At 43.9% G+C, this 12,316-nt stretch overlaps 1 protein-coding gene across 1 annotated transcript; it reads right to left on the bottom strand.

Annotated features, from left to right (window-relative positions):
* Window positions 1-8: 8 nt before the first annotated feature.
* Window positions 9-11,394, bottom strand: LOC116399384 (voltage-dependent calcium channel gamma-4 subunit-like). Its single transcript, XM_031876509.1, has 5 exons — window positions 11,191-11,394; window positions 8,189-8,440; window positions 4,976-5,059; window positions 2,809-2,949; window positions 9-2,425 (listed from the first exon to the last, which is right to left on the bottom strand). Exons 1-5 carry the CDS (start codon window positions 11,306-11,308, stop codon window positions 1,581-1,583), a joined length of 1,440 nt encoding a protein of 479 aa, XP_031732369.1. The 5' UTR covers window positions 11,309-11,394; the 3' UTR covers window positions 9-1,580.
* Window positions 11,395-12,316: the final 922 nt, after the last annotated feature.

Raw genomic sequence — 12,316 nt, 5'->3', positions numbered from 1 at the left:
CCCCCCCCCCCCCCCCCCCCCCCCAATTGTAAACTGAATTGACCCCCACCCTGTTGCCTGTGGTTGCAGCCCTTTGCAGGAACACTCAACGGATGCTGCCTTGTAGCCTTTGGTATAAAATTACCTTCATAAACAGTCATACAAACCCTGGAATCAATTTAGCCAATTAAACGTCACATAGTATGCGTAAAAGTCCATCTTTACAAGTACTTCCATTGACCTTTGAAGGTGCATTTAGCAACATCTCTACTGTCTGATGACACAGTGATGATCAATACCAGTGGTCAAATAATTACTTGATCAGCTTCTGATTTCTGGGTTTTAAACCATTTTTTTTTTGCAGCCGTTTACAAAATTACGATTGGTGGAATTTACGAGTAATCTTGCAATACGATTTATTAACTTTGCAGGTAGCTGCTGTTATATTTGTGTCCATTGCAGGCCACCATACCTGTGTTAACAACCTCTTAATGTTGCTCGAGACCAGACATTCCTTTTGTCGAGGCACAAGAAGAGTAGTCTACTTCCATTTGGCCAGAATTCAGCTAATATTTCTTGAGGACTTTATCGTCAGATGAAGTTACTTGTTCAGATGGACATTTGTTGCAGTGTTTCACCAAACTGTGACAACTGGCAGTGGTGTAACGGAGGCGTACAGGGTGAAGCTTTAAGTCTATGGCTGTGCCTCTCTCTAGGAGTGTGGAGAATGGCCATCTGTCACTGTAATTACCTTTGACACACAATGAAAAATAAATAGGCTCTGGCGTGTGTGTGTCAGTAGGTTAGATATGGCTGAGATTAAGTAGCTACTGTTGACCTTGCCCTTAAATTGGCAGTCAACTGATTACTGAGCAGCTTGTTACTTGGCTGAATGTACCCGTCTGTGGCTCTCTGTTCTTTTTGAACACGGTAATGTAACAGAGTTGTGGCTTATACCATCTGGAAACTATTTTATTATTCATGATGCTTTAAAGTGTTTTAGAATACCAGGAAGCATTGATTTGGTGGTTTTCAAACTGGACGTCTGGATGTGTTTAAAAGAAGTTTACTTTTAAAACCAGATTCAGTTTGAACGGTGATGTCTTTAGACTTATAAATTACAAAATCAAAGCTTGGGAGTTCCTTCTCGCAGTTGATAAAATGAAGAAGGGTATAATAAATAACTACTGAGCTCCCCAGCCTCTCCTTCAGCAAGGCACTTAACCCCCAAATGCTTCACTGGGAGACTGGTTTTAGTGGAAAGCTCCCAGTTGTCCATGTGCACCAAAACAATTCCTTTGTGCCGAAGCCTCCACTGCACCATTGCTGTGCAATTGACTTGCAAACAAGGTTTTGAAGCTAAAGTCATGACCATTTTAAGGCAGTCGTCATGAATTTGCACATAATGTCAGGTGTTCTATGACTGTTAATGATATTGGTAAGTAATTATGGCAGCTAGATACCCCAGGCTCAAGGACAGAAACATGACCGTTGAAGTGTCACCCACGCATTTTCAGCCCTACTCTTCCTCTCTTTCAACTGTGATATCTCTAACGTCTCTTTTATTTCAACACTCTCTCCCTCCTCTCTGAAGCTTTGTTTTAAACTGGTGTAGTTTTCCTGTTGAGAGTATCTGAGTTGCTATCCCGGTCCCTTTTGGCCGTCAGTCGGTCCAGGGTTCCCATGTTCCCCCGGTCCCTCTCCATGGTGGCTGTAGATATCGGAGCCGGCTGGGCCGGTGGGGCGGCTGATGTGGAGGTATTCAGCGGTGCTGCATTCTGGGCTACAGCCGTTGCTGCCGCCAAATTGGACTTGGAGTGAGATGGGAGTGTGCCGCTGCTTATCACCCCTCCACTTCCTCCTCCTCCGCCACTGCCACTGGAATCTTTTGGGAAGTAGTTGTGGAGCTGGTACATAGTGGCGCGGTCCACTGTGCCGTAGAGAGGTGGGGCGCCGCCTCCGAGGCTGCCCAGCTTGGAATCCCTCGTCAGGGTGTACATGGAGATGTCGCCGCCTCCTCCGCTTCCGCCGCTGCTGGAGTGGTGCGGGTTGGGCAGGGTGGCCACAGAGAAGGGTGGAGCAGATGGTGGCAGACTGAAGGTCTTGGACGTGCCAATGGGCGAGGTCTCCTGCGAGCGCGGCGGGTCGGTGGAACGCGAGCTGGAGCGGGAGCGTCGTCGGAAACGGTAGCTGGGCAGTCGCAGCACGGCGTGCGTGGTGCTCTTGAAGAGGTCGGTGCGAGAGCGGCAGCGCAGCTCCTTGTTCTTCTCGATGTAGATGTTGACAGCGAGGACACCAACCATCTCGGCCAGGATGAAGGACAGGCCGCCAAAGTAAAAGGACCAGCCGTAGGAGTAGTGCCACTTCTTGTCCTCGTCTTTCTTGGGGGAGATGTCGCTCAGGGCTGCTGAGATGTACACAATCACTCCGATGATGTTGCTGAGGCCTGAGGAAATATACAAGACTTCTACTGTAAGTGCTCCTCTGAGACACATTAACCTGCAGCTTCGTTAAATTGTTTTCCAGGCAGAGATGCTGGAACTGTTTCCTTTCAATTATACAGATGAGAGGCAGGCGCATTATGAAAATCAATCTGCATATCATCCATAAGAACGACTTATTATGCCTGTATCAGACCGAAAGCTTTGAAACATCGAAATGTGAAATGGCTGTTTCATTTCAGTTTTGATAAGAGTGATTGGAAGGACAAAGACATGCAACCAAAGGTGGTCCAACCGGAGCTAAAATACCAAAGCAGACTGCGCATAATGAGTTCCCGCTTTGATAAAATTCCAATGCCCAAAAACCACGACAAAGCTGCATTCTCACCCGCGGCGACAAAGAGAATCCCTCCACCTAGAACGATGTTCCTTTTGCTCTTGTAGAAGCTGCTGGAAGCGACACACACTCCACCAAGCAGGAGCAGTGTGGCACTGAGGATGGGGAAGATGCTGGAGGCTCGCACCACACCTGCAGATGAGGACAGAAACACACATCATCTCGTGTACTTACTGAAAAATGTGAAGCTGCAACGTTAACAGCCTTGTGACACTCCTGGGAGATGTAGTGTTAGCAAGAGGTGCTATAGCCGACACTACCACTTGGCTCTGGAGCAGCAGCTATCTACAGTTTGTCATACTTTTTGTCCTAAATAATGTTTAGAACATAACGTCTTTTGGGGCTTGTACATCTTTCGCACATTTTAAACAGATAGCCTGCCTATTATATTGTATTTGCTTTTATTGTTTCTGTTTTTACATGTAAAGTTCCTTTGAGTACCTTTGTGGATCATCACAAGGACCACGCAGGGCCGTCGGTACGGCTGCAAAAAGTCGCATTACATCCCCTAAAACCCCGCGACAGTGAATTCCTCTGCAGACACCTCAAACCCTGCGATAACGTTAAGAGACATTATACGAGATGGAAATGCTAAATAGCTCGATCTCCAATAGGGACATGTGGAAAAAGCAGAGCCTTCAAGTTCTGAAGGTGACTTTTGAAGCTGCGTTAGCTTTTGTTTGCTTCTGAAGGGAAGCGATAATGCTGTGATAAGCATATATTCAGAGAAGCTTCTGTCAGACGTGTCAAACTGTGGTTGCAAATGATTCTGTGAGGTTGTTTTTAGGAGGAAAACGGGTTGTGTGGTTAGTGTTTGTCTCTTCAGCACAATTTATTGATTATCTAGATAAGTAGCTGTGAGGAAAGAATCATGAGCTGTAGGAGTTTTGTGGTGAATTTCTGACCTTTGGGGCTTAAGGGACAAACCCCTGGTGTGTTGTAGCCCTCTGGAGAATAATTTGTGATAATTACCTCCTGCTAGTTTGAATTCTTCATGCTATTTTCTGTTAGAAGTCGAGCTAAAATGGTTCATCGCTCGACAGAAACATAATCTGGAACTATTTTGATGTCTGGTTAATGATTTCAGTCAAATGACAAACTGGTTCTAGCGCCTCAACTGTAAGAATGTTCTACTTTTGATGTATATAATTGCACAAAACATGTATATGTGTTCTTTTGTTTGGACCAAACAAGCCTTTTGGGCTATGAGAATTTAACAATCTATTAATAAATAAAGAAGGTGGCGGATAATTCTTCAATGTAAATAATTGTTAGTTGAATGTTAATATTATATTTCAGTAGACTTTGGTACAAAGTGAGGTGATGGACCAATGGCAGAAGCTTTAGTTTTTGATGACGGATTTAAATATTGTGTTAACATATCAAGGTAAAGCTTTTTTTTTCAACATATTAACAATTTTCCCATCAACAATGGCAGTCACTTATATATATATATATAAATATAAATATCCGAGCATCTATCAGAGTCGTCCTTTACTATAAATACTAAAAATGTTCCAACAATAAAAAAATGTAAAAGATTGCGCAGCCTTTGGAGAGGTGGAAGATATCTTGTTCAGTCAAGTGGTCGGGTAGCCTCACAGCCTCCTTCACAGAAATAGATATCTTTATATAATATATGGATGGAACGTATACTTTGGAAACCAAAAAGTTCGGGGCTGTACGAACATCACAATATGGAGGCTGGATGTGAAACCTGAATCCTGAGCTGAAAATAATCCATTAGTGAAGGCTGTTCTTTCAATTCAGCTGTGAAAAAAAAAGCTTTCTGTACACCCCCAGACTCCCAACCCCATGCACCTGGGCATTTAAACACACACACACACACACACACACACACACACACACACACACACACACTGTAAAGACACTGACACACACCTCCAGGAACGCTTTGCTTGAATCTGATATCCGTGCATTGATGTCCGCCCACCATCCCCTTCTCTCCTTTCTCTATACGTGTGTGATGGAGACCGTCACGCATGTATGTGTGCTGTGTTCTGTTGAGATGTGTGCATGCACAACGAGTGTAGTGCAGTGTGTGTGTGTGTGTGTGTGTGTGTCTGTGTGTGTGTGTGCCAGTACACAAGTCTGTGCGTATCCGCCGTTCACTTGTTAATGTGTGTGTGCCACTCACGCAGCAGATACTCTGCAGAATCTTGGTCGTAGTCTGCGTCGTCTGGGAAATGATTGATCTGGGAACACACACCTCGCTTCAAGCCTGCAAAAAAAACGACAGAGAGGAAGAGGAGGAGAGCGTGAGGAAGAGGTGGAAGGTAGAGATCACAAGGATGAGAAAAGGTTGATGGGTACAATTTCTGCCAGAGAATAAGTGATAGGGAAGAAAGTGAAGACAGACGTGGGGGGAAAAAAACGACATTTACGGTGAGATAAATGTAAAATGGTGAGAGAGGGGAGAAAAGAAGGAGTGATGAGTGAGTGTGGGAGGTATGGAGGAAGAGAGGTAGACGGCAAGGGAATAGAAAGAGAGAGACGGAGGAGACGAAGATAGATAAATAAACAAGATAACAGATGTAAGACATGACTGACAGACGAACTGAAGACGAGAAAGCAAAATAAATTGCTTTAAAAAAAATGAGGACGAAAGCAAGAAAGACCTGAGCTCCAAGAGTCTAAGGATGATTTATGGCAAAGCATTATGATACCTCGGCATTGTTACCATGAGCCGATCACATACATAGTTGATAAATCGTTACCAGCCATGTTAGAGGCTCTGTGAGGCTGTATAATGCATTGGGTGGTAAAGGTTAAGACTGCATGCTAACATGCTCACAATGACAATGTTTACATGCTGATGTTCTAACGAGGTACAATGTCTACCGTCCATCTTGAAGGACACGAGGATGTATGTACTAAACCCCATGGCAATCCATCCAACAGTTGTCGAGACATTTGAGTCAAACCAAAAGGAAACGTCACGCTGAAATTAGTCCAGTATTGAGCGAGAGCGCTGCAGATGCCGGCCGATAAACGGGCTGGAATTTCATCTTAAAGGGGCAAGCTGACATGTCAATAAATTTCGACTAACAGTGCTTGTTTTTGCTACTGACAAGCTGAGAATGTTATTATAAGTGGCTGAAAACATGGAAGAAGTCTCACTCATGGAGAAGTCTCGTTCTGACAATGGTGGAATCGCGGCAGAGTTTGTTGTGTTGGAGTACGGAAGGCGTGGCTTAGTGTTTTCAAAACGATTTTCAATGTCATGGCTGAATATTGAGATGATTTCAACAATGTGGATGATGTGGCACCCGTCCTTGTTTTAGCCAGAGTATTCTACAAATTGAACGACAAGGAGAGTTTGGGATAACAGGAAGAGGAGGGTGAACCAGCTGCTGTAAGGTCCAGACTGGTGGTGTTCCTGTGGCTGCTGTGACTCTATGAGGCCCACAGAGAAAGAATGCTGTAAAGAGTGGGACCCGTTTATACCCGACATTCAGATTTCAGAACGAGATTTCTCATTGAGCAGGACTCTGTTAAACAAATGCTCTATGTCGTCCTCCTCTTCTCTGGATGGTGATGTACAGTTAGTTGTCTTTTCACTGCTTCCCACAACGTGCTAGACTGACACACTGAAGGCTTCAGTCCTGGAAGAACAGCAGCCTGCTTCTGCTTTGTCTTGTAAATCATAACAGAAACTGCATCCGCCCGCTTTAATGTATTATTGAGAGGGACACAAGTCAGCTAAGAAAAGCCTGAATCAATATCAGATCTTTTGGAGACAGAATATCACATACATTATGGATGCTCTGGGACAGGAACTGGTTTAACAAAGGGAAGAGAAATCCCCCAATGGGACCAGTGAACAGAAATTGGGATGAAAAAGCAGAGTATCTATGCAACACATCGGATGATTTCTGAAAAAGCTGCCAGGCAACAACAAAAGTGAATGTTCTGCACCATCAGGCAATACATCACGAACATCGAAAGATCTTTCCATAGGAAACAGTTTGCAAAAAATGACTTCTACCTACCTCATTCTAGATGGAACTTTTAAAGCTATAAATCCAATAAATATTCTTTTGTTTCAGATTTGATTGCAAACAGGAGAAAATGCAACGAAAAAGGCTGCTGCTCTCTTGCTTATGATAATTATACTAATGCCTCAAAATGAACGTGGTAATTTACTGGTGTTAAAATGCAACTTGTGACCCCTTTAACTAAAAAACAAGAGCCTTTAAAGCAGGTAGCTCGGCCTTGAAACCTGACCTTGTTTATGTGTGAATTATGTGTGCGAGCTGTCCGACCTGTCTGTCAGCTGCAGCAATGCAGGAAAACTACTTAATCAGTCACTGGATGAGTCACCACTCATATCTGAGCTGTGGGGCACTGTGATGAGCCTGATGTTGAATGCATAGTGTGAGTATAAGTATGTAAGTGTTTGTTTGCAGCAGGGGAAACATGAAGCAAAGCTCATATCCTGAAATCCTCTTCTCTGAATTGTGCCACAGGCCAAGATGTAGCAGAAACAAGTAAACACAGCGGATCACAATAGCTTTACATGGTCACAGCGCTGGAGAAGTTCAACCGGCATTAACTTGTGCTGCAGCGACACTTTGAGAAGGCGCCCTACCAATTATGGGTTGTCGTTCTGCAACCCAGTCACCAGAAATGTTTTTGGTATCGTATGTTTCTGCAAACTGAAGCTTCATAAGAGCTTCGTATCACGCTTTGCAGAAAGCACAATACTACGTGGTTAACGGAGTGAAACCATTTCTTGCGGAAAGTTACGTAACAAGCGTAAAGTCAACGTTTTATTTTGGTGTCACACGTAAAAGTGATAACAATAAACAACAATCCCCGTGAGAGGAATTTATGTAATATTACATATCAAACAAAAGGCAATGTTTACTTTGGATTTCACATCTAAAGATGTAACGTAACATTATGTAAAAAAGTCTGCTATGGGTTGTTGATCTTTATTTATAATTTGTTGTGTAACAAGTGACGTAACGTATCAATTCAATTCTATTCAACATAATCGTGGTCTGCAGAAATATACGATGCCAACAGTTTTTCCTGGCGACTGGGCTGTAAATCTCATCACTGACCTGACAACGAATCCAAAAGGTTAAAGAGCAGATCAACAAACCAGATGAAGAACAGATAGGACAATATATCATACTGGTGTAGTGTTTGAGTAAAAAGAACATCTATGTATGTCCGTTCTGATTACACTGATGAGCACATTGACCTCAACAAGAACCTCCATTGACCAACACATAAGAAAACACACACATTCTACCCCCCAACACATCCAAAAGGTTTCCAGAGCCTCCCACACACACATACACATGCGTGAACATGCATAGGCATATTCAACTAGCTGTACCTTCCAGGCAGCAGATCCTCCAGAGGCCGGAGTGGGTGAGTGCCCCAGGGTCTTTCTTGTCTTTGTTGTTGGAGTCGTCCTGGGACGAGTTGGCCGTGCTGTTGCAGATGAAGGCGCGGGCGTACAGCCAGTAGTCTGTGCCGATGGCCACCGTCATTAGGGCAAAGGCCGCGAACGCCCCCATGGTGGTCAGCAGCACCTGGATGCCCCGCTCGCACCACACCATCGCTGGGCGAGGAAGGAAACTAATATCTGACAAGAACACAGACACCAAAATCATGTGTCTGAAGTACACACCAGTACGCATGATAATACAACCACCCTGCTCACAATTCATGCATTGAACTGTCAAATATTTATGCATTAATATAACTACTGTCCCCCATGTGCCACTGTGGGTGAGTGGTGGGAGATGCTGATGGGGTTGAGTCTTCCCGTTGCATTGTGGGTGAGCACACTGGATCGTTTTTTTAATCAAAAAAACAGCGTACACAGCCTGAAGCAGTGAAGACATGTTGGCAGCACTCAGCAGAGGAACAAAATGCCGACCCGATGCATCAACAAGAATATAAAACACCAAATATTGTTACAAAAAGGAACATTTGAGAGAGGAAGATGGACTGCTGGGAGACATAGCAAATCCTCTTCTGTGAGCCTGTCAATGAGTTTCCCCAAGAAAATTTGAATAAAGTTAGAAAATCCATTATTTCATGGATCAGAGAAACTCTCTCAGCAGGTTTCTGACCTTTCTGTCAAAATGAGGATTTCAAAATGACTCACTTTAATGATTGTTAAAACGAACAGAGGTCTGGAGGAAAACTCTTTGCTGATAAGATCAATAGGACGTCTGGGGGCGAAACAAAACTGATAAGCTTAAGGAAAAGACAACAAAGGGCAGTTGCAAAGGTACAAAAAAAGAAAAGGAAGCAGGACATATAGGTTAACGTACACATAAGAGGGTAAAATAGACATGAGAGGAGTGGATGGTCAGACGAGAGGAGACGAGAGGAGACGAGTGGAGAGGAGAGGAGAGGAAAGAGAGACATGAATCCAAGCTGAGAGGCGAACAGTGTGAGGGACGACGAGAGGCAAATTGAGATACAACACATCTGTTGTGCTTCAGGAAACATAAATGAAACATCGGAGGAGTGGAGACGGGAAGCAAAGGTTCCACTCAACTATTCAGTGACTCGCTATGATTTCAGACATTAGAATAAAAACTCATTTGGAAGTCTGGAAAACCGGATCGGACATTTCTGTTCACGCGTTCCACAAACGGGAGGTTCATGTCGACAATCATTCGCACGGGGAACATTAATCCCAGCGTGAGCTTCTTTAAACTGTTCGGTTCATTCAGTTGGCCTGAGGGGTGTTTCTATGGCAACACAAATCCCAAAATAACAGAGAGACCGCCGGTACTCTGACCCTGAAACTGACCCTGAACTGCTGCATAAAGTCCCCAAAAGACTGCAGGTGTTGTGCTGACTTTCTTTTGTTAATTCTCTGTAATGCACTTAATGCAATTATTCATGGTGTGATTTGCTGTTGGTGGCCAGCTGACTGGTGTCTGTGTCAAATTTTTTTTGTATGTGTACTTGTGAAATATATATCTGTATCTTTTCATATTTTTTTTCAAAGATTAGTGAAAAAAACTCTAAACCTAAATGTGAAACTAGTTTTAGCGATGCCACTAACTGTAGATTAGAAAAGTCCGTTAAGTTGGAAAACACAATATAAGTATTTAAACAAAAGTGCAGTAAATAAATGTTATTTTATGTGCAATCAGAACTTTTATCAAGACGGAACGCGACCAACGTTGGATTTTAAATTTGTGGTTAGTCAAATAAATTCAAGTCAAATCTATAGCCGAATATCTCACGTATGTTTCAGAGCGGTTTCCAGTCTGTGAAGCATACGACACCCGTCTCAATGAAAGTGTGTCATGTTTTTCAGAATAAAGCTGTTTCTACTCCGCTTCATGCTAAAGTGAAGTCGAAACCTGAGCGGCATCGTGGCAGCAACAGGCTACGATATTCACACTGGACTCTGCTGGACATTCAGAACGGCTTCTGATTAAGAGCAGACCTGTAAATACACACTGAGGTCTTCTTAATCATTATACAGAGACTCATATTTCATTTTAGTTCATCATTAGCTGTTTTTTTGCATTAAAATAAATTGTAACATCGATGGCCTCAGATGGATGGTGAATTGTTCCCATTCTGAATAAAATATAAAAACTGAAGTATATTAAACCTAAGTCAGTTAAAGGGCAGCTTCATGAGTGCACAACTTTTACTACAAACACACTTGCAGTAAAAAAGTGTGTAAATATGTTTCAGACAAAGACAGTTCAGGTAACTTTGTCAATGTTTACTAAATATTTTCTGCCCTATTGCATCCAGTGTAGACGATGAACGAGGTGACACAACACTTAGTATTCTGATTCTGCTTGATCCTGATTGGTTAAACTCCAACCAATCAAGGCGGCTTTTTGTATTTGCAAAAAAAAATAAAAAATCTGTTGACCAGAGCCCCACTGCATGAAAAGACAACGTAATGAAAACTGAATGACATTTGGAGGTTCACACAGATCATTTCCGTAGCTGCTCAATCAAACCACATTGTTTTACATGTTCCCGGAATTTTCCTTTAAATCTCCAATCGAAATAAAAACTAATGTTTAGCTTGGTTACACAAATGCCAGCGCCGATAAATCAAAACCACTTGCCCTCTGAATCCAGACCTCTGTTCACATCTGCACGCCAGTCTGTGTGTGTGTGTGTGTGTGTGTGTGTGTGGTTTCCTGCCCGATGGGGTGCATTCATGCTGGTTTGTGTGTTTGAATGTTGCTTGAGTATTTAAATACATGTGTCATGTATGTTTATATGCATACAAGAATCCACATGTGCATCCGGTGGTTTGTTGTTTGTGTATGCACATGCACATCTGCCTTTGTGTGTGTGTGTGTGTGTGTGTGTGTGTAGGTGTGTGTGTGTTACCTGGGGGCATGTTTCTGCCTTTCGCCTCCATCTCTTCTCCCCCCCCGCTGCTGCCGCTGTTCTTCTTCTTCTTCGTCAATGAAGAGCACTCCGTAGCCCCGGTCCGAGCCGCCTCCATCCACCGTTAATCCTTCACTTTCTCCCACTGTCCCTCGCTCCTCTTCCTCTCTTCTTATCCCTTCTTTCTTCTTCCTCCTCTTCTTCTCCTCTCTTTACCTTGAGCACTCCTTCTTTCTGAGAGTGGGTGGGGGGGTGGTGGGGTGGGGGGGGGGGGGGGGGGGATGGGGGGTGCTTCACTCCGCGTCCTCTCCTCTCATATAATTGTCATGGCAGTCATCTTAGCTACTGAGAGAAGACAGAAAGAGGCGGAGGGGGGAGAGCAGATGTGAGAGAAAGGACAAAAAGAGAGGGAGAGAAGCATAAAACAAGTAGAAGATGAGAAAAAGATAGGAAAGAGTGAGAGGAAGGGATGAGAAGAGGAGGGGGCAGGATGTATTCGATTAACGAACGTGACATGAGTCTTGAAACCAGGAGGTGCTCCCGTCCAGAAGCATCTCCCACACAAACATGTTTTCTACATGACAACGATGAATAAACGAACAAACAAACATCCAAAACCTGATGCCGGCAGGAAAAAACGAGCCCCCCTGTCAAACAAGAGAAGCTGGTTCGCCTCTAGAGAGAGAGAGAGAGCGAGAGAGAGAGAGAGCGAGAGAGCGAGAGAGAGACAGAGACAGAGAGAGAGAGAGAGAGAGAGAGAGAGACAGAGAGACAGAGACAGAGAGAGAGAGAGAGAGAGAGAGAGAGAGAGAGAGAGAGAGAGAGACAGACAGAGAGAGAGAAAGCAATAGAAAAGAACAGGCGATGCGAGAGAGCGTGCTCTATTCCATCGCCATGGCAACAGTGAATTCCAAAGTCTATGGCGGAGCTGGCGAGTGCGTACGAGTGTGTGTGTGTGTGTGTGTGTGTGTGTGTGTGTGCACGCTGGGGGAGTAGAGCGATGGATGTAACAGCTGAGAGGATTTTGCTGAGATTAAAAAAAATTAATAAAAATAAAAAAGTGTGAATTCCATTGGTGTGCAGAGCAGCCTGGATGTCATGCACGACTGATGCAAACACCCACACA

The sequence above is a fragment of the Anarrhichthys ocellatus genome, unplaced genomic scaffold (genome assembly GCF_004355925.1).
Source record: "Anarrhichthys ocellatus isolate YVR2014 unplaced genomic scaffold, GSC_Weel_1.0 scaffold110, whole genome shotgun sequence".
Classification (NCBI taxonomy): domain Eukaryota; kingdom Metazoa; phylum Chordata; class Actinopteri; order Perciformes; family Anarhichadidae; genus Anarrhichthys; species Anarrhichthys ocellatus.
This window is presented reverse-complemented; position numbering and strand designations above follow the sequence as displayed.

Bases quoted from the DNA above. Each gene is read 5' to 3' on its own strand.
- LOC116399384 (XM_031876509.1), bottom strand. From the start codon at position 11,308: ATGGAGGCGGCTCGGACCGGGGCTACGGAGTGCTCTTCATTGACGAAG. The intron at 8,441-11,190 runs GTAACACACACA...TGTTCTTGTCAG, and splicing joins AGGCAGAAACATGCCCCCAG to ATATTAGTTTCCTTCCTCGC. The intron at 5,060-8,188 runs GTACAGCTAGTT...TTTTTTTTGCAG, and splicing joins GAGGATCTGCTGCCTGGAAG to GCTTGAAGCGAGGTGTGTGT.